General features: G+C 55.3%; 1 protein-coding gene across 3 annotated transcripts; it reads right to left on the bottom strand.

Moving 5' to 3' along the window:
* Positions 1-10,886: 10,886 nt before the first annotated feature.
* On the bottom strand, positions 10,887-21,905 carry MVK (mevalonate kinase). Of its 3 annotated transcripts, none has more exons than XM_030959222.1 (10): positions 21,790-21,905; positions 21,539-21,686; positions 20,643-20,790; positions 19,518-19,673; positions 17,627-17,730; positions 16,765-16,810; positions 15,855-15,945; positions 15,344-15,460; positions 12,658-12,811; positions 10,887-12,348 (listed from the first exon to the last, which is right to left on the bottom strand). In XM_030959222.1, exons 1-10 carry the CDS (start codon positions 21,865-21,867, stop codon positions 12,197-12,199), a joined length of 1,194 nt encoding a protein of 397 aa, XP_030815082.1. In that variant the 5' UTR covers positions 21,868-21,905; the 3' UTR covers positions 10,887-12,196. The 3 variants fall into 3 exon arrangements, with proteins under 3 accessions (XP_030815082.1, XP_030815079.1, XP_030815081.1); XM_030959219.1 differs by having other exon boundaries at positions 15,849-15,945; positions 21,790-21,904; XM_030959221.1 differs by having other exon boundaries at positions 10,887-12,392; positions 15,849-15,945; positions 21,790-21,904.
* Positions 21,906-21,944: the final 39 nt, after the last annotated feature.

The following is a 21,944-nucleotide window of genomic DNA, read 5'->3' on the forward strand; positions in this document are numbered from 1 at the left end:
TGGGGCACGGGGCAGGGACACAGGACGGGGACAAGGGACAGGGATGCAGGGCAGGAACATGCAGCTGGGGCACAGGACAAGGACACAGAGCTGGCACGTGGAATGGGGACACAGAACAGTGAGAGGGAGCAGGGACAGGGAGCTGGGACAGAGTGTGGGGACTCAGGGCCTCCCGGGGGAGCTGCCAGCCCAGCAGGGCCCGCATTCCTGCTGCTGCTGCCCAGCCGTGCAAGCAGCTCTGCTGTGGATCCTGCAAAGGCTTTTCCAGCTGTTGGATTCGCTCCTTCTCCCACCCGCACTCCCCTGGGATGGCATTTTCCAAAACAAATGCATTTGCGGGATGCATATGGGGAAGTGCCTCTCTGTGTCTATGCCCACATCGTGTCCTTTTAAAAGGCGACTTTTTGTTCATGGCAAACACTGCCGGGCTCCTCCCTCTCCTCTCTCCCACCCTCGTTTGGTGAGGGGCAGGACAGAGGGACAGGCCAAGTGCCACCAGCGCTGCCCATGTGCCATCCGTGCTGCCACTTTCAGAGCCGTGGTGTGAGGAGCAGCAGACACGACCTTGACTGTGGGAAGGTGGCACGGGGAGCGAGGTTCACCCCCCCAGCCATGGCAGGGAAAGGCACAGTGGGGACAGGCAGGGGACAGGGGTGGCACTGCACCCTCCCGTTGGGTACAGCCAGACCCCCGTGGCAGGAGCTGCTCCTCCAGGGTCCCGCAGAGCTGGAGGGGTCCCACACCCCCAGAAGGCACAGCCAGGCTCCATCTGCACCCCGACCCAGCCTTGGGGACCCCAACACCCATCAGAGCCCGTGAGGGAGCCTGGAGCCACCAACCGTGTGTGTGACAGCAGTGCCAACAGGGACTGGAGGGAAGTCAACAGGAGAAGGGCACCATTTCTAGCAGGGCACAGAGTGCCACCGCCACTGCCGCCACTGTCACCGCCTGCCAGCCCCTGGCCATGCATGGAAGGGGCCGGCTCGGGGGTGGCCCGGAGCCAGCGCTGCCACCGCTCGCTCGCTCGGGTGACGCTGATTTCCCAAACACGGCGCAGCGAATTCCCCAGCCCCCGCTAATCAGCAGCCGGCGCTTAATTGGCACAGTTCTGCCTGGCTGGGGTCTCTGCCAAGGAGGGAACCTCGGCGCTGCCGGCAGCCGCGGCCTCCCGTGCCCTCGGTGGGGACAGAGCGCGGACAACCCGGGATGGCCGCGGCCACCCACTTGGCTTGGCTCAACCGCATCCCCCATCCTTGGGTGTCCCCATGCCAGGGGCAGCGCGGTGTCCCCCAGAGCAGCCGTGCCGTGGCGGGGGTGACGCGGGTGACGCCGGCGGTGGCGCTGGCGCGAGCCCCCGGTTGTGTCGCTCCCAAACCTGCCAGCGCGAATCAAAGGAGCTGCCACGCACGCCGCAGCCCTTTCTTCTCATATCACTCACACCACTGCCACGCTGCATTGTGACAATGGGGTGTAATTAAGGTGTCAGCATATCATTTAGCCTTTTCAATATAGAACCGGGAGAGAGACAGGCTGGGAAATCTGCGGTGTTCTCTTTAATGAGGAGTGTAGGGGGGAAAGAGGAGAAGTGGAGGTAGCGGCTTGGCAAGGGCGGGACAAAAGGCACCTCTGTGGGGTGTGGGGCTCTGGAGGGTGCAGGGCACTGGGCTGGCACGCTGCTGTGCTCTGCGGGGACCATCCTGTCCAGGAGGGAAAAGGGACCCTGCTAGGGCCAGGCACTGCCAAGGCTCTGGGAGCATCCCTGGGAGGCTGCAGGAGACACCAGCACCTGGAGAAAGGGCCTGGCAGCGCCACGCAGTGCATTCCAGGTGTGTCCCACCTGGAAGTCGTGCTCAGATGCTGCTCCCACCCGTGGGGGCCTTGCAGAGCTGTGTGGGACTCACAAGGAGCTCACGGCATGACCATGACAAGGACGGAGCTGCTGGTGCCCTGAGCTCGCTCTGGTGCCACAGCAGCACCAGGTTTGCTCAGTGCTGCATCCATCACGTTGCTGGTGGGGCCATCCTGGCCCTGTTAATATTTTTCCCAATTCCCAGCAGTTCAGACCATGGCTGCATCCCCCCAAAAGTCACACATCCCTGTTGCCCCCACCATCCCGTGGGCACCGCAGCTCTCCGGGGCCGGCTGCAATCCAGAGGGCAGCCAGCGAGTTCAACACCATCAATAATCCCTGATGGCTACAGAAAGAGCTTTCCCGAGGAATAAATTCTTGCCGCATCAAAAGGAAGCTGCAAATCAATGCGGGAATCGCTCATTCTGAACGATGGGAACTCGTCTCGCTACAGTGGGAAGCGTTAGCCGGGAACGAGGGGGGGACACGGGGCCGGGAGCACCAGTCCCGTCCATAAAATGGGAACAAAAATTAATGATGGGCTGGAACGGGAGCGGGATGATCCATCCCGGTGTCCCTGCTCATCCCGCCGCCGTGCCAGCCCTCGGAGCACGGCTGCAAACTCCTGACCCTGCTGCCTACAGAGCAGCTAATTCCAAATTCCATCAGGATTTTTTTTGTTTTGTCTTTGTGTGATCCCCGACAACTTTTCCGAGCGGCGCATCCCGCTCGGGCCGGGCGGCTCAAAGCCGCAGCGGTGGTCCCGGAGCTGCCTCCGCCTCCATCCCCGCCTTTGTCTGCGCCGGCTCCGGCTCTCAGGGCACTTTGGGAGAGATGGATGTGCGGCCCCGCCGAGGCAGACATGTTCCAGGCGAGATCCTGGGAAGAGGTTTCCTTAGCAACAATAATGAAGTGTGAGCGAGAGAAAAGCTCTCCCGGCTCTGCTCCCTCCTCCGGGGACTCCCAGCAGGTTTGGGGACCCCAGGAGGAGGGAGGCGTTCCAAGTGTCCGGGGTGAGCGCTGGAGCGGGAGTGGAGCTGCAGCAGATCCCGGCATCGGGATCAGCCGGGAGAGGGGATCTGGGTGCCAGTGCTGCTGTGTGGAGAAGCCAAACCAGAGCAGGAGTGCTGACCCTGGCACTGCCTGAGCACCCCAAGGAGCAGCCTCGCCTCCCAAATCTCTGAGCTGCCTCTGCTCAAGAGGATGGAGATGTGCCATGGAAGCAGCCCCCGAATCCCAGCTCTGGTGGGAAAGCCTGGAATGTGTGACCCCATCCCTGGCAGCACCAGGAGGCACCACCTGCCCGGCAGCTCCTGCTGGGATGCTTGGGAAGCGGGATGTGCTGTCCATACTCCGGGAAACATCTGCTGGAGCAAGGGACAGGGGTGGCTGTGCCAGGACAGCCCCTGCTCCATGCCCCAGGTCCAGCAGGACCCTCCAGACCCCTCAGGGAGCTCCAGCCCGATCCGAGCTCCAGCCTCAGCTCCACGCCCCCTCCTCCCGGCCGGGGGGATGGCACTGTGCCTCGAATCACAATTACAGTAAATAAATCCTATTAGAAGGACTTTTACTACCGCATGCTCCTCATTACAATCTGCCCGAACCCCCGGCTCCTGGGATCGCCCTGGTAATGAGGCCGGGATGGATGGATGTGGGGAAATTAACGCTGCTACAAGTTAATTTGTTTTTATTAGCAGGCGGCGGCTGGCAGGGGGTGGGGGGTGGGTGCCATCCCGCTGGAGCAGCGCAGGGATGAGGATCCCTCGTGGCACCTGGATCACTGCGTGTCACCGTCCCCTCAGCCACTGCCTGGCTGCTCTGGCCTTGGGGACAGCACTGTCCCACCCCAGGGCGGGACGGGCAGATGGCAGAGAGGAACCAGCTCGCTGGATGAGGTCACATCTCATTAATAAAGGCTAATTAAGAGTAAATCATCAAAAAGAGGGGTTGGAGTTGTCTGAATAACCCACGCAGGTGCTGCTGGTGATTAACTCAGGGCTGTGACAGCTCCTGTGGCACCGCGGGGTCACCTGGAGCATCCCCATCCCCATCCTCTGCCCTGTGGCCACCAAGTGTCCCCTCATGCCCCCTGTGGCACCAAGAACCGTTCCTTGGGAACAGCTGGCCCTGGGAACAGCTGGGCCTTCCTTGGGCTTGGAAAATATAGATCCCACCGTTAATAATACATACATTTATTAAAATTAAACCACCGGCAGATATTACATCCAGCGGCACTGAATTATGGATAGACCTCAGCCCAACCTTTGTTTTTAATTAAAAAGCCCCTCTCAGTAATTCCATTAAAGCAGCAGCTTATGTTTTCCTCCTCTTCCCCTCCTTTCAAGCGCAATCCGGCAGCGTTCGGGTTGCGCTGATGAAACGGCTTTGAAGTTTCATGAATTGCTGATGTAATTGAATAAAAATAATATTAAGGGGAGAGAAGGGGCGGGGGGAGAGACAGAGACACAGACAGAGAGAGAGAGAGACTTTTCTCTAAACCTAAATCCTAATGAAATCACCTTAGTGCGCCCAGCAGAGTGACAGCGAGCCGCTGGATTTGCGCATATTCCCGTAATCCTAAACCCATTAGCCAGGAGGCTCCGTGTGAACCACATGTTGCGGATTACAGCCGGGAAAAAGGCTCCCACAAAACCCCAAACCTCCCTTTAATTGCCAGGGGGAGGTGCAGAGACCCCTCCATCCGGAGGGTGGGAGGTGCAGCTCAGATTCCCCCTTGCCAGCAGCTCGTTAATGCTTTTTTTTGGGGAATTAAGGTGGGGAGATTTCCAATTATTTTGCTGTGTATTAATGGAAATAGGAATTTTTGCCATGCCTCACCTGCTTCTGGAAAAGAAGCTGCCTCTGAGATGCCTGGCTGGAGGGGATGCTTGGGATGAGCTCTGGTGGCTGCTGGTGCTTCCAGAGCCCAGGTGGGAAGGGGACCATGATCTCTGGGATTGGCAAGAGAAGGAATCTCCTCTCCCCATGGAGAGGAACCTGCTTTAGTGGAAAGCGTCCATGGCATGGGGTTGGACGAGATGATCCTTAAGGTCCCTTCCAACCCAAACCATTCCAGGATTCTGTGATCCTATGACAAACTCGCCTTTCCTTTCTTCTCTCTCTCCTAATTCCTTCCTTCCTTCCCAATTTAAGCTCCTCTCCAGGATAATGCAATAAAGACATGAAGCACCTAATTTTCGGTGGGGGACAACAGACGCGACGGTGTATTTACCCAGTCAAACCATTATGAAATCCTACAATTAAGGCTTCAATCAGATAAATGCAATTACATAATACGATCTTATACGATATAATTAAAAACATCTGCAATCAAACCGAAGCCGATGGTACAGTAATCCTTAATCAGAAATTACCCAGCTCCAGCGGAGAGGTTCCATCCGGAATCTGGTGGGACACGGTGGTGACGGTGCCGTCCCTCACTGAGGGAGGATGATGATGGCCATGGAGGGGCCTCTGGGCCAGCTCATCTGGTCCCTGCCATGCTGTGCCCCCAAATCCATGCCCACCTCCCCTGGGACACTGGTTCAGCAGGCACGGTGGCACAGAGGTCGTGCCACAAACAAGGAAGGTGTCCTCAGGCTGGCAGTCCCTGCCTGCAAAGTGACCGGGGATTCTCACTGGGAATGGGAATGGACATCAACATCCACTTTTGGTTGTGCTGGCCGTGCCATCCCCCATCCTGCTGCTGGGCCAGGCTGCAGCTCCAGGGCGTTGTGCCCAGCCCTGGCGCGTCCCCGCAGCCGCCGGCTGGCACCAAATGAAGACAAATGGGCTGGGTGACACATCAGCATCCATTACCGGCAGCGCTGTGCCGGGAACGCTGGGGACGTGCCAGAACAGTGCCAGCACTGGCAGGAGGAGCAGCAGCACTGGGGCCAGCACCCCGCACTAGGGTCAGCAGGGTCAGCCTTGGGTTTCCACACCCCCAGCTCGGCTCTGCCCAGAGCCCACCTGGCGTTATTGGCAAGAGAAGGAGCTGGATGGGATCCAGCCCTGGCAGCACAGCCCTTCCACGTCCCCATTGCTCTGAGCCCCTCACCCCTGCAGCCCCAGCTCCTGCCCTCCCTCACACCTGCCTCTCACAGGGAGTTCTTGGGGGTGCACACAAGAACCCTCCTTGCCCGTGCTGACTCATCTCTCAGGTGGCTCGGGCATCCCAGAACTGCGTGTGCCATTCCCAGCACTGGAAGGGATATCCCAGCACTGGAATGGATATCCAGCCCATGCAGTGCCTGTGCTGCAGTTGTCCAGGGGGGTCAGAAGCAGCCTCAGGATGAAGCAGGAGCACCGACCCTGCCAACCTTTTCCACCCCCTGACCTTTCCCCAGCCCCTCTCGGAAATGCCACAGAGCTCCTCGCCCGGCCAGATGAAATGTCAGGGAAGGTGGATGGAATATTTCCAGCCGCTGAGCCGGGCGCTGCAGGGGGTTTTCCCCAGCACTGTGAGTGGCTCCAGAGGGAGCAGGGGCCGTGCTCCAGCCCGTCCCCATCCTTGTCCCCATCCTTGTCCCCATCCTCGTCCCTGTGCCACCCCGGCACGGGGCCGAGCCGCGCTCGGCTGGCTGCGAGCGTTTAAGCAGAATTGAGTGTGTGTTCAGGCACTTTCAAACACAAGTAATCTTCATCTGGGAGACGGGAAGTGAAATATGTTATTGCCGAGCACAGTAAATTACCCGTGCCAGCCCCGGCGGATAAAACATCGCCGTCGCCGGCCGGCGCAGTCACTCACCCGCGCCAGGCCGCCACCGCCCCATCAATTACAAAACAAACGGCTGCTGGTCAGCCTGGACACTGCACTGGGACTTGTGTGGCCACTGTGGCACCAGGACCTGCCCCAGGACTTGTGTGGCCACCGTGGCACCAGGAGCTGCCCCAGCACCAGGCAGGCACACAGTGTTGGTGGATGGATTCCTCCTGGAAAACACCAGCAGGTCAAAGGGAGCTGGGGATGGACTGGCTCTTCCAGCAGCTCCTCCAAGCAGCTTGTGCCGGCTGGTTCAGCTCCTGCTCCCCGGAGTGGCCCCATCGGGGTGTCCTTGTCATCGTGGTGATGCTGCTTCGTCAGGGCTAACGAGCTGCTGAGCTGCCGCAGCGGCGGAAGCACCCGGGGAAGGCGGGAGGCGAGAGCGCAGCTCCCTCTCCTTTATTTTCCTGGGAAAGACCTTCAGAAAGCCAATCCCGAGCCCATAAAATAAATAAAATAAATTCCTGCAACTTTAACAATCATTGTGTTGGATTTGGGAGATGTTATTCCTCGTGACAGACAAGGGCAATTATCTGCTATCCGCCAGCAGTTTTAGCCTAATTTCATTACTGCTGTGCAATTCTTCCCGAGCCGCCAGTCTATCACTGTCTCCCAGAAAGGATTAGCCGGCACTTTCTTCATCTTCAAATGAATTTTAGCTGTCATGCCCTTGATGAATAGAAGAGGGAGGACGGTGAACCCATGCCGGTGAGCAGCAGCCTGGCTGTGCCACGGCACCAGCACCGAGACCATGCCAGAGCATCACCAGAGCTGCCTGGATGTGCCCTGGGATTTCCTGCCATGCAGGAAGAATCGGCCACAGGGTTTTCTTGGAGAGCACCCAGGAAATGGGCAGGGCTCAAAGCTGGTGCCCGGCATCCAGGAGGGATTAAAATGACAGGATCTGTAATACAAGGAAATAATGAACACACCATCCTTCCCCCTCGACAGGAGATGCTTATCTGTCAGCCCGGGCCACTGAGGGATAGAGAAAAGCAATTTCGACTTCAGAGCTGAAACTGCAGAGGATGTTGCAGGGAGAATGTCCTGGAGATGGTGTCCCAGGAGGATCCACCACAGTCCAGGAGCTGAAGGGAGAATTAAGGCTTCGTTTCCCAGGCACACGGATCCCAGCTCAATGTGTGCTGGGATGCCTTGTCCCCACGGCCTTAAGCCGTGCCAGGGGAGGGTCAGGAGGACACCAGGAGATATTTCCTTATGGAAAAGGTGGTCAGGCCTTAGCAGGGGCTTCCCAGAGAGGTTTGGAGTCCCCATCCCTGGGGAAGTGTCCAAAGAAGGCCTGGATGTGGCACTCAGTGCTCTGGGCTGGTGACAAAGTGGGGATCGGGCACAGCTTGGACTCGTTGCTCTTGGAGGTCTTTCCCAAGCTGAATGATGCTGGGATTCTGTGAAATAACTGAGCCCACCAGCAAGGAGAGCCCAGCTGGACACCCAGAGGGGGCACAGAGCCCATCCTGGGTCCCCCCAGGACGTGGGACGTCACCTCACGTAAAGGGAAGCTCCGGAGCTGGGGCTGGCACCGGCCCAGGGCTCCATTATTTTTGTAAACGTTCATTCCCACCCGGCACAGCATCCTGGCAGAATATTTTAGCACCTTTAATGCAATTTCCTTCTCCCTCTGAAATATCATTTTAATAGAACCCAGCCACACCGTGTACCTGCTCCCTAATAAACCTCTGCGACTTTAATGAACTAAATAGCAAATTACTTTTTTATTCAAGAATGAAATTTCATCATATTCATAATTCATATTTTATTTCAGACATCTGCTGCTGATTACATTACATTTAACTAAAATTAGATGATGCTCAGAATGTAATTAAGCCCCTGCCAAATTCTCTGGCCCACCAATACCAGCCTCGCTCAGCGGGGGCCGCTTGGAACCTAATATGTAATTAGGAGCTATTTTCTAGCTGTTTTTAAAGTCTGAAAATTAGCTGCCTTTATTAATCACACAGACAAATATAAAGCAGAGCCAACGCTTGCTGAAATTTCTAAAAAGGATTTTTTTTTAATTATACACCACATAGCGCTGAGACTCATTTTGAATGTTGATTTGTTGTGCACTGACATTTTGACAACTAGTTCTCAATTTGTCTGTCGTAGTTAGGCAACAACAAAGCAGACGGTAATACTTAACTTTCAAAACCTTCAGCGTGCTGGGAGGGGAGAGGGATGGGGGGAACGGGGGGGACGGGCTCCCCACCAGCTCTGGGAATGAGGGAGCCCTAAAATCCCTTGGGATAGGAAGCAGAGGGGAGAAGGGAGGTGCCAGATGCACAAATAGCTCTTAAAATGGCTCTGGGGGGGTCCCAACTCGCCCCAGGGGACCTCCCAAACCCTCCAAGTGTGTCCGAGGACATGGTACTGGCCCTGCAGGCCATACAGGGGGTCCCAGTGCCACCTCCTGTCCCCAGGAGGGACCCCTGGAGCAGCGGGAGCCCCGGGGGTGTGAGCAGCCCCCCAGCCCCGCCTGACTGCGCGCTGACATTTCCTCTCTCTCTCCCTGACCCTGTTCCTGCTCTCTCCGTGATCTCCAATAATGTCACTGCCTCCTCAGCATCTACTCAGCGGAGCAGAAAGAAGGCACTGCTGACACCGAGTGCAAACAAACAATAATACCATCTGTGCCTGCCAGGCCGGGCGGGGAGAGGGGTCCGGCTCAGGGGAGGATGTGCCGAGGGGGGCAGGAGCCCCTCGGGGCACCGGGACATTCCCCAGGGATGGGGGGAGACACCCCGGCAGAGATGCTGCCCCGGGCACTGGCTGTGAAGGACAAGGACGATTTTAAAAGGTATTTTTATTCAAAGTGTTTTCCTTTTTGTTGTCACCAAACAGCGGTGACCCCCAGCTCTCACTCACCTCGGCAATTCCTCAATCCCTCCTTTAGGCTGGAGCACAGCCTCCCCTCCCCGTCCCTGTGCTGGCTATTAGAGGCAAAGCCAGGCTCGTTAGTCTTGCTGCAGAGCTCGTAATGTGAAAAATGAAGCTCAAGAAAAATTAGCCAAATTACCAGGCTAATCCTTCAGCAGCAATCGCTGCCCTGCTGCACATCCGTCCCGCGGGGTGCCTGCGAGAGGAGGGGCTGATCCGTGGGGAGAACATGCTCCACAGGCTTCAGTTTTGCTTCCAAAGCAGCAAAACACACAAGAGACAGAGCTGTGCCTCCTTCTGCCCCTCTCTGTGTCCCCGTGGGGCATCAGTCCCATGGCAGCAGCTGCTCCTGCCCCGGGGTGAGGAGGGGCAGGGATGGTTTTGTGTGTCCCTGGGCTCAGGAGCTGCAGCAGGAGGTTGGAACTCGGGGTGAGTGCAGGGGAGATTCCCGTGTGGAAGGTGGGGTCGGGAACATCCCAGCCACCCCTCGAGTTGTCCCTCTGGGGGCAGCAATGCCCCTGCAGAGCGTTTGATGGAGCTGGTGAAGGAGGAGTTTGGAAAGGACGGAATGGGCATCCCGTGCTCACAGATGGATGTGAAATCTGTGCTCACTCCAGACTGGGACTGGCTCCAGCTGCTGACTTCGGCAGATCTGCTCCCTGTGGCACAGGGAAGGCAGATCCCAGCAGTGCCTGTGTCACCCTGGACCCTTCCCACAGACCCCAGTACGGGTCACCCTCCTGCCACGTCACTGCCACCACCCTCCCTGCCCCGGAATGTCACCACTTCCACTCTGCCACAGAGCAGAGCAGGATGAGCACTCAGGAGGACATCAGGAGGAATTTCCTCATGAAAAGGGTGGTCCCTTCTGGGGAGGTTTGGATTCCCCATCCCTGGAGGCATCCAAGAAACACCTGGATGTGACACCCAGTGCTTTGGGCTGGGTGGGAAAGTGGGGATCGGTCACAAGCTGGACTTGGAAAGCTTTCCCAAGCTGAATGATCCTGGGATTCTGTGGATTTCCCTTCAGTTCTAGTCCCCAGCCCTCAGAGCCAACAAGGCTCAGCCCCAGACATGCTGTTTTGAAGGGAAGTTCCCCGTGCTGGATCTGGCATCTCTTTGTGCCAACATCACAAAGTCGACACATGTAAGTGGTTAAAGTCAACACGCTCCCAGATCCTCACATTGATTACACTGTATTAGAAAATGGTAAATTATTTATCAGCCTTTCTGACTTGTGATTAGTGTAAAGCAGCTCTCAGATGCAAATTGGAATTGTAATTAGACATGTAGAAAGGCAGCATCTGAGACCTGCTTTCCTGAAGCAGTGTAAGGTGCTTTTTTCCTTTTGTATCCAGCATAATTATCAAAGAACACTTTGCACATAAAAAAACCCATGGATTTATTAAAACCAGAGACAGTTTTACATGGGATCAGGGAACTAAAGCTGGTCACCATGATGCTGGGAGTTTAGAGCTAGAACATCTCAGCTTCTCATACTTGATTTTTTTTATCCCTGGGCTAGAAGGGGAAGGCAAATTCCCCACCTCTGCCAATTCATTACTCAGCTTTGAGTGAAGTGATTCTTGAACACAGCTACACTTAAAAACCCACTTAAAAAACCCACCCCAGACAAACAGAGTGATGATAAAACCCCCTTGGCAGGTACAGCAGAGACCACAGTCCCTCAGAGTCAGCTCATGACTCCCAGAGATTATGGCCTCAGCCACTTCCCTTTCATCCTGTGGCACAGCTCATTAAAATTTCAGGAGTAAAAAATGCATTTACATTTGTGTAATAAGTGTAAATGCATTTAGGTTTTAGAGTTTGTCAACTGCAACTTATGGTGAGCTTTTGAGGACGTGGTTTGGGTTTCTTTCCCCTACTTAATTACACCAAAGTAAACCCAACACCAGGCAGGGTCAGGGACAGGCTGGTTCAAGAGAGAAGTGTGAGAGAACAGCTTTTACAAGGAGGAATTTTAAGCCTGCCCTTGGCCTGGAGTTGCCCTCCTTGCAGGTGCTGTTTGAGCCAGACCTTGTACATGTGAATAAAAACCAGAGCCTGTCTACAGGACTCTGCTTATCAGCCCAGGCGGAGATTATGGAAAAGAGTGGAAATCAGTAATTTCACTAGAATTGTGCTTTATCTTGCATTTTAATTACCCAACACTTAATTAATAGCAGGGAAGAGCTGTATTAAAGGTTTCCTCTTCACTGGGAATGTAGTCCAGAAGAAACAGAGACCTGAGCATCAAGCCCTGAGCTGCCAAAGATGTTCTTCACCCAAAAACGTCAAAGCACCATGCACATCCACCCTGCCAGCTCCCACAGGACAGCAGGGATGAAGGAAGAGACACCACATGCATCTGAAGCAGTGAAGTGTCATTACCCACCCTGGAATCCAGCCAAGTCCCTCTTCTCCTGCCCCTTGGGATCAGCACAGCAGTTGAGGAAGGAAATTCAAACCAGGATTTTTGAGAGCTTTGGTCAAACACCACTGGGTGGGTGCTCCCAGGTCCCCATTGCAGCCCCAAATCCCAGTGACACCAGGCCCCAAACTGGCTCCATACCCATATCTGGAGGCCCTCAGGCACACAGCAGAGGGGAAAGAAGTTTCCAGGCATCTGGGCACACAGAGCTCCGAGGAGGTGGTGCCAAGAGCTCAGGGCTGCCAGAGGCAGCAGCTCAGCTCTGGGCGAGCGCGTGCAGCACTTGGGCACTCAGGGAGGAGCAGGAGTGCAGGGTCACCCCGGGGGCCCCAATCTTGGTCTCCCAGCATTCAAATCCACAGGCACACAAGTCTTGCTTGGCTGCTTCCACGGCCAGAGGGGAGGTGTCTGCCAAGAGCAAGGCAAGAGCAGCCAGCGAGTCAGCTCGGGCACTGCAGGGAGAGGGAAAGGGCCATGGCTCCCCCAAACACAGCCCCTGGCACAGGGCCAGGGCCCTCAGGGGCTGACACACATAAATGAACACTCTGAATCGGCCTTGGATCACACACTGCAACCCACAGTGCCAGGCAGTGCTGGGACACATCCCACCCATCCCTCCAGAGCCAGACCAGGGCTGGCAGTGATTCCTCTGCTCCCTGACCTGCCCCCCACCCAGAGCTGTGAGGAAGAGGAAGATGCCCAAGGGGTTGTACTGACCTGGTGGCAGCAGGGTGATGCCACAGCCACCCCCACCAGCCCCTGTCAGCTTGCTGTGCAGGCTGTGGGATGCTGTCACCTGGCACAGCCTGTCCAGGGAGGGGTGGCCCACTCCGAGCACATTTAAGTGGTGTTGGTTTATGTCAAAGAATTCCTAAAAGCAGCACAAAGAGAGGAGATGAGCACACATAGAGACACTTTAGAGCAGAGGCAGCCCTGCCTTCCCAGCCATCCCTTCACAACCACCTCATTTCTGCAGAAATTTGGCCACCAGCACCAAGGAGCAAGGTCAGGCCAGAGTCTGAGCTCTGAGCTGCTCGTGTGTCCCTGTCCCCCATCACAACTTGCACAGTGACAGGGGTACAACAGCTCCTGCACTTTCCAGGAAAATCCTGATCACTGCAAGCTGCCAGCAGGAATTTTTTCCAGAGCTCTCCAATGCCTCCTGACTGCTTCTCCTCTGCCCTGTCACTGAGTGCTGAGCAGGAGGCTGTGCAAGGCCCCTCGCCGGCCGTGGGAAGGGCACTGAGCCAGCAGCTCTCATTCCTGGCTGTCACCCTGCCCTGCTCTGCAATCCATCCAGCAAAGCCAAATCCAGGGACTTCTGACACGGCTGAGGCATTGCTGAGAGGTGACACAGAGGGATGTCCTTTGTTTGCTCTGTGCTGCACTTCTCCCTCCTCAAGGGCAGGGCCTGGGCTGGGAGCCAAGGAGCAGCACCACGCTGGGGATCTGGCACCCAGCTCAAGTGGGGTTGAGAGGGTCCTTCCCTCTGGGAGCAGCACAGGCCCCTCTCTGAGCGAGCCCATCCTCCTGGCAGAGCTGAGGGAGCATCCCTGCCACGCTTCCCAGCCAGCCACACCTGCTGCTCCTGGAGAAAGCTGCCCCAGCAGCAAGGTTCAAATGGCCCGAGGGATGGACAGCACCATGCAGAAGTGGAAGTTACAGCTTCTCCCCTCCCAGCAGGACAGGTGAGGAATTCAGGAGCAGAGGGAAGGGCTTGGCCTGTGCTTGGAGCAAGTCTGGAGCAGGGCCAGGAGCAGACACCAGCTCCCTGAGCACCACAGGGCCCTCCCAGCCCTGTGCTCCCTCTCCCAGCAAGCAGCACTGAGCTGTTCCCTGCCTGCAGCTCCAGGTGAGCCAGGAGGGGCTCTGTGCACAGGGAGCACAGGGCAGGTGTCAGCCACAGCCCCCTCCCTCAGCTCCACCCAGGAATCCTGCCAACCCCACACAGGAGGGGACACTGCACAAAGAGTCCCTCTCCCCCCTCCAGGGCATTTCTGTTCAGTGTTTAAGGAACTGTGGGAAGAGCAAGGAGTGGGTGGCAGGCAGAGCTCAGCCACCACCCACTCCAGGCTGGGCAGGACACACGTCCATCCAGAGGCCTCTTTATATGCCTGAGTGAGGGCACAGCAGTGGCTGTGATGATCCAAGACACCTGTCATCTCCTGATCCAAAATCTGCCAGGAATCCGATGACAGCTTATGACACACTAGACTAGTTCCATGGTTCAAATACAGCGCTGGCCAGAGCTGCATGTTTCAGAAACAGCCCAAAAGATGTATTTATATATCTGTGTGCTGCATCTAATCAGCTGGGCCTCTCTGGGCTCTTCAAGCACAAGACAAAACAACAAGATTCAAGACAGGAACCTGCTCACTGCAGTGCTGCTTCCCGGGTGTGGGACACAAGGATGCTTTGGCATTTTCCATGTGAGGAGCTCAAAGCACAACTCAAATTATCCCCTCTCTTCCCTGTCCCCTGACACTTCTGACAGCCTGAGGACGTGGAATTAAGATGAGTTGTGTGAAGCTGTTCTGTGAACAGACCTCCCTCAGCTGATGGCAGCTCAGCCCACCGTGAGGGGTCCAGAATCCCACCCTGGTGCCAAGGGAGCAGGACTCTGCTATGACTCCCATGGGAACAACGCAGAGCAAGAGCAAGGACAAGCAGAGATCCTCCTGAGAGCCAAGGGGAAGCATCCAGATGCCAACAAGGACTGGTACCAAATGGTTCCTGAGTGCCCAGGCTGGCTCCCAGGGCCAGGCCAGGTTTTCCTCAGCTGGGACACAGACACAAATCCCTCCCCCACGATGCTGTGGAGCAGCATTACAGCACTCTCAGCACTTCTTCCACTCGGAAGCCTGTTCCTCCCCCTCCCCAGCCTCTGCTCTTTGAGCAAAGCCAAGACAAACAGATCTTTGTGTGCACCTCGTGCATCAATGTCAGGTCAGCTCTGGGCACAGCTCTGTCTGTGGCTCTCTGGAGCCAGGATGAGCCTGGAGCACCAGCAGCTGGCTGGGAACCAGTCAGTCCATCACAAACCAGCGGCTCTGGGCTCTCCTCACCCCAGCCCTGGCAGTGACAGAGCTGTTGATTCACAGGCAGTGACTGCCAGAGCCGTGGCACTCAATGCAAGAGAAACAAACCCTCCAGAGCCACAGGTCCCCAGAGCCCCAGGCCTGCCCCTCCCTCCCTGCACACAGCTGGGAAGAGGCACCAGCAGCAGCTTCTGTCTCCTGGCTCCAGGAAGGGCATTAAAAGCAGCACACCCAGACCACGGTTTCACTTAGAACTGAACATTTCCTGCTATCACTTTTTTTTTTCCAGACCTAATGTTCTTTAAATGACATTTTGATGTTCAACAGTAACAGTGGCTAAAAATACTGGCGAGCAAGCCCCTTACCTCCAGCACAGGGTAATGCTCTGGTGATGGATTTGCAGGCATTGCTTCCAGAACACTTTGGCACTCCTGAGAAATGGCATCGATGGAGTCCAGCACTGGGTTCATTATGGCAGGGAACTGGAAAGGGGGAAGGAGGGATGTCAGGTGCCTGCTGGCTGCTCTTCCAAAACCACTGGGAGGAAACTGGTCCCAGTCTCTTTGAGCTGGGCAATTCCTCACTCATTCAAAGAGCAGGGTGATGGTAACCTGCTTCTGGCTGCAGAAAAGGGAGGAAGAGAAGGAAACAGGCCAGAGGAAGGAACTGCTCTTTTCATGGTTACAAATTGGTGATTTTAACTCCTGTTAAACTGGAGGAAGGGAGGAGATGAGCTGAAATCCCATTCCCAAGCCGCTGGGAGACAGGAATACAGTGGCTATAGGAGAGATGTCCCAAAAGATCCTGTGGGACCTGCAGTTCAGGGTTATCTCCCAAAGGTTATCCCCCACATCTCCATCCCACAACCACCTGCACCTTCAGGATCTTCTCCTTTACACCAGCCACCAGGACCTTGGTGCTCCGAGGGACTTTGGTGTTGGTCAGCAAGATCCTCAGTGTGGGCACCCTGGAAGCAACAGGAGACAGAGAATCCCAGAGTGCTTTGGATTGGAAGGGACCTTAAAGCTCATCTCATTCCAACCCCCTGCCATGGGCAGGGAATATCTCCTGGCCTCTTTCCTTCACACTCCCCAAGGCTACAGCTTATTCTGCCTCAAAAGGCCTCTTTGAGCAGGAACCCAAGATCAGGAGTCCCATTCATTTTACAAAACTTCAGCAGGTGTTTCAGTGCTGGCTGGGTTCAGGCTTGTTCCTCCTGGATACAAGGAACAACTGTACTAGAGCTATAAATAGGACTGTAATGTATTTAGTAAAATCCATGTTTTTCAAGCAAATTTTTTCCTTTGAAATACTCTCTACAAGAGTAGCCAGCAGTGGCCATTAACTGCTAATAGTGCAATTTCATGCACTGTGAAAGATTTTAATGGAGTCAGATTATACATCTCTGGCAGGAGGCAGAGGGAACACTCAGGACCCAGAGTTCTCTCTGCCAATGGGTTTTCCCATCACCAGGTAAGCTCAAAGCTCCCCCTCCCCACAATGTCATTTGCTGCCAGGAGCAGATCCATTCCTGCTGCCCATAATGCCATGAAATTAATATTGATCCTTTGTGCTGTGTTCATCTAATGTCAGATAATGACCAAACGTTTTATTGTCCCCATCCACCCCAACAACTGAGGCTGCCCACACCCAAAATGGGGTTGCAGAGCCCTTCCCACACTCCAGCCATCTCCCATTATCCTCATACCCTCCAACACCCACCCAGAGGCTCTCTGACATGTTCCACCCACCATGTGTGAGGGTTATTTTGAAACTCCAATATTACCTCTTTAACGGTGTGATTTTTCCTGCTTGGTATCTCAGGGCTCCACCTAAAGTAAAATACGTGTTATTGTCTCAGCAGAGAGCGAGCTGAGAGATAACGCAGAAGGTCTTTCATCTTCAGAACCTCACCCAGAGCCTGTGACAGTAATTGCAAGAAACACCAGCTAAATGAACCATGTTCTCCAGCAGCACGGCCCTGCCTCACCCTGCTGCCTTAATGAGAGGGTCTGGCTGGACATGCTCAACCCAAGGCCTTTCCCTTTGCTCTCCTCTCCTCCAGCATCACAACAAATAATTTTTGAAAAGGCAAAGAGTTTGGCCAGCATGAAACCTTTCCTGAGAAAACAGAATCCAGCAGAGCCAAGCACACGGGATTCCATGGACTGAACTGGTGTGCACTGGTGCCAGCAGCCATCCTGCAGCATGGAATTTCATTGTCCAGAAGGAATGTCTCACTTGGCTCCTACCCTCACAGAGGCACTGTGATTAGGTCTCATTAGAAAGATTATTAACAGTCTCCAAGGACACTTTCAAAACACTGGGAAGTCTCTGCTAATTGAAACTAAATGACAGCTGTCCAACTGCATTTTCCCCTGCATTATCCCTGGGACAGGATTAGGTTTCTTTGTTCACTGCAGAATGTTTCAGTATCAGTTATTTGCAGCAAGGTCTCTGCCCTGTGGCACCTGCCTGGGGGGGACAGAGCTCTGGTGTTCCTGCAGCCCATTCCCAACATTCCAGCTGGCTCCAGGCCCAGCTCACAGATGGGGCAGACTGAGACAGGGGAAGGATTCCCTGTGCTCAGGCCAGAACAGGGAGCTGATTTTGGGAGTTTCTGCCCAAGAAGCAGCAAACACACCTACCCCAGGTGCCAACAGCATTGTCCACACCCGATGGATTGCCATGGATCACCTGCTCCCCTCGGAAGGCCCAGCTGTTAATCAGTGTCAGCTCTTCTTCTGTCCACCTGGAAGGCAAGGAAATAACTCCAACACAAACCACTCCAAACCAGAGGACAGGGAGGGATCAGGTTCAGGGGCAAGATCCCAGCTTTGGCCTGGTGTAGATCAGATTTAGTGGAACTCGGGTCCAGACTCATCCCCACCTCAGCAAACAGGGAGTGTTACCACACACACTGGAAAGGCTGAGGGAGCTGGGATTGTTCAGCCTGGAGAGGAGAAGCTTTGGGGTCACCTCATTCCAGCGCCTGAAGGGGCTACAAGAAAGATGGAGAGAGGCTATTCACAAGGGCCTGCAATGACAGGACAAGGGGGAATGGCTTTAAGTTGACAGAGATTGACAGGTTTACATTGGATACTAGGAAAAATTCTTCCCTGTGAGGGTGGTGAGGCCCTGGTTGGGTAGGGACACTTTCCACTGTCCCAGGTTGCTCCAAGCCCCATCCAACCTGGCCTTGGACACTTCCTGGGATGGGGCAGCCACAGCTTCTCTGGACAGCCTGTACAGAGCCTCGCACCCTCACAGGGAGGAATTCCCAGTATCCCATCTAACCCTGCTCTCAGTCTGAGCACAAAACCTCTGACCCTCCCTGCACACACAAGTCCATTCAATAGGTATTCCATGCTGGGGCAGAGGCACAAATGCACATTTTGGGAAAACCTCGCAGCCTCTTACAAGGCAAGGCAGAAATTCCAAGAGCCACCTGCTATCCAGAAACTGTTCCCCTTCACTCCTGCTTCCCTGGGCCTTGGCTGAATGTCCTTATCCACATCCACACCCCTTGCATTCCACCTGCCAGGATTTAATCTGGGAGCACTCAGCAAACAGCTCCCAGCAGCAGCCTCGGGAACAGGAGTAAACCACTTGTTTTTAATCCTCTTTGAGAGGCTGCAATTCCTCCAGACACAGGAGCCTTTCTATCCTGCTGTTCTTTTCTTGCCATGGGAAGCAAAACCCTTCTGAAGTCTGACACCCCCAGCTCTCTGCACACCAGCTGGAAGGCAGGAATTATGCTGGATCCATGCTGAAGCCACAGAGGGAGAGCAGGGAATGAAGACATCCTTGCTGCAACACTTGGAGCTGCCTTTTTATTTCCCAGTTTGGGAGATTTGCTCAAGTGCTCCCAACAAGAACCTTTTTCTGGGTCAGGCTGCAAGTTCTGGTTCAGAAGCAGAACACAGAACCACCCCCCTTGCTGTCTCACTCTCAGCCCCACACAAAATCCCACACAACAGAGGTTCTGCCCCTCCAGCTTTGATTTTTAACAGCTTCAAACAGAGCTCCCTCTCACAGGGGCACAGCACTCCAGGCTTCCAAAGGGGAGCTCCAAGGGCAGAAGGAATGAAACTCTCTTTCATCAGGTACTGATAAAAGGGAAAGACAGGCAGGAGATCAGGAAGAAATGTAGCACATGGAGAAAAGAATTCAGAGGAAATGCAAAAGAAACCCAGAGAGGATCCTCGAGGACTCAAAGCAAAACTTGGAAGACGCTCATAGCCAGAGGAAACTGAGGTTGAAAAATTTCAGTGTGTTTTATTAGATTGAAAAAATAAAGCTTTTTCCCCCCTTTTTAGGTATGTTTTTCTGACCCTAAACAAGAGAAACAGGGGGAGTTTTACAAAGTCTGGGACAGGGCTGGGAACACTTGGCCTGGACAGGAGATGGGCTCAGGGTGTCACTTGTGGTGACAGCCAAGAGAGACCAGCAGAGGTGGCAGTGCCAGAACTCGTGCAGGCAAAAGGAAAGGTGGGGCACAGGGAGCAGAGCTGTGCATGCCAGGCTGGAATTCCTTACCTGGCTGTGGATTGTCCCTCCTGCAGTGGGCAGGAGATGGCTCCACACAGCATGAGCAGGGCTGCAGCCAGGCACACAGCATAGGCAGCACTGGACCCCAGCCCTGCTCCTGTGGGCAGCTCCGACCACACCACGATATCCACGCTGGGAACATCCCTGGGAAAACAGACACACACACAGGGACTGGCACAAGCACCCTGAATTCCACCTCCAGACAACATCAAAAAGGCAAAAAAACCAGTTAGGACTGATCACAGGGACAGGTGGGTGAGAAGTGGCAACATCAGAACATGCATCTGACACACTGGGGCTGCAGGAGGGCTCATTCCTGAACGGAGCAGCCTGGGCAAGCCCTTGTGCTGGAATAAAGCCCTCCTGAGCTGGATCCACGATTGGCACAACTTGTCAGGCTGCTAGAAGGGGCTCTTGGTAAATAAATACCTGAGCAGCACCATGAAGAGCCCCTTCAGAGGTTGTTATAAACATATTTCTGAATGAAGTGCAAACACCCCAAATCTGTACTTGCACAGCCACATCCCACTGGAGCAAGAGGCTGGTGGGGAAGATGGAACACGGACATACCCACGTCCCTTTGCTCCACTGAACACACCAGGGCTGTTACAGACCCCAAAATCAAGCCCAGGAGCTTCTCAGGGCTGCTGAGTGACAGTCCCAGTGCCACCCTGAGACTGCAGGGAAATCACAACCCAGCTGCACATCCCAGCTCTTTATCCTTGGATTTCTTGGATGAGAACATGGAAGTTGGGCTCTGCTTTGGTTTCTGACACTGCCCTGAGCACCTATTCCAGTCACACCAAGATCACTGACAGTGCTGGGCAAGGCTGGGAACTGGAACAGCCCCAAATTTTCAGTGTTTTAGGCAGATTCAACCCATAAAGAGATCAGACTTAGTTCAGACAAGAAATTCACAGTTTATTTCTGTTTTTCCAGCCTAAGCCAGGATGACAGGAGCTCCCTGCTGTGGGGAGGGGTGTCTGTGTTGGGACTGTGGCATGAACTGCTCTGGTTTCAGCCCTCAGAACTAAGTGAGAGCAGAGGCTCCCAGCTCACCTGCCTGAAGCACCCGCCCACCACCAAAATTTTGGGGCAGGAGTGGAGCCTTACCCATACTTAGCAGAAACAGCCAGGCACATATACAGGAAGGCAAGAGTAGCAAGACTGTCTGGAGCTGAGGCCCCAGCAGCAATTCCAGCAAACTCCCTCAGTGCATCCAGCTGTTCTATGCTGGGGGACTTGGACTCATCACCATCAGCTATGGAAGCAAGCAGGGGAGAGTTTAAACACTTAAAAACCAGGGAATTGTTACACTGAGAGCAGCATTTACAACAAAACCTTCTGTTACAGCAGGCAGAAAGAGCTGGGGCCAATTTCAGGTTCTACCTGAGGATCTATGATGAAATAAAAGCAAAATGCCCATCAGGCACTCTGAAATCCCAAGGTTTCCACACTCCATATTTCCAAATGTTTCCCTGCCTACACCTGCCATTGCATCCATCCATAATCACTATGGAAAGCATGGAAAGTCACAAACTCCTCATTAAAGGATGCAGATTTTGGAACTGGGATATCCTGGGGCTCCAGCCAGTGCAAGGTGCTGCAGAAACTCCTGTGAGGGATGGTGTGGGACAGACAGGCAGGAAAACAGACCCAGGCTGGCTCAAGCCACAACAGCACCAGAACAAGTCCCTGGAACCCAAAGCAGGAGGGGACAGGGCCACGCACGGACACCTGAGCATCAGCGGGGTCACAAGGGGAATGTAAATAACTGAGAGGGGCAGGGACAGGTCAGTGAGCGGGATCAGAGACAGCGAGGCCCTGAAACACTGCAGGGGGAACAAATAACCCCACGGGGGTCTCTGCAGTCACCTCATGGGGGTCCGTGCAGAGTCACCCCACGGTGGGGGTCCCAGCACGGCCACCGGGGTGTGGCAGGCACCGAACGGTACCGAGAGCCCCTCAGTGCCCCGGGGCAGCTCCTCCTTCCTTCCCCCGGCCCTTGCCTGCGATCCGCCCCCGCAGAGCCCGGAGGCTGGGGGTGTCCCAGCTCCTCCGGACGCCGACGCCGGGCAGGGAGACGCTCAGCCGGCCCTCAGCGCCGGGCCGCAGGCGGAGAAACGTCCGCAGGTCCAGCGCCACGGCCAGGGCCACCTGCGGGCGGAGAACGGGGGTCAGCGGGCCGGGCAGCCCCGGTTACCGAGATGGGCAGCCCTTACCGGGCCGCGCAGCCCTCGTTTCCCCGCCGTGCCCTCACCTTGCCCAGCACCACGGCATGCTCCCCGTGCAGGATCACCTTCCCCGGCGCCGACACCGCCAGCTCCCGCGCCCACATCGCCTCACGGCCGCCGCACGACCCGCGCCGACTGACAGCCCCACCCACCAATCGGGGCCGCGCCCTGCCCCGCCTCC

The sequence above is a fragment of the Camarhynchus parvulus genome, chromosome 15 (genome assembly GCF_901933205.1).
Source record: "Camarhynchus parvulus chromosome 15, STF_HiC, whole genome shotgun sequence".
NCBI classification, from domain to species: Eukaryota; Metazoa; Chordata; class Aves; order Passeriformes; family Thraupidae; genus Camarhynchus; species Camarhynchus parvulus.

What these genes read in the sequence shown, in the direction of transcription:
- MVK (XM_030959219.1), bottom strand. Translation starts at nt 21,867, where the DNA reads ATGTGGGCGCGGGAGCTGGCGGTGTCGGCGCCGGGGAAGGTGATCCTG. An exon ending in ATGCCGTGGTGCTGGGCAAG is followed by an intron (nt 21,687 to 21,789) that starts GTGAGGGCACGG and finishes CTCCGCCCGCAG; the next exon opens with GTGGCCCTGGCCGTGGCGCT. An exon ending in GAGGGACAATCCACAGCCAG is followed by an intron (nt 17,731 to 19,517) that starts GTAAGGAATTCC and finishes CTTGCCTTCCAG; the next exon opens with GTGGACAGAAGAAGAGCTGA.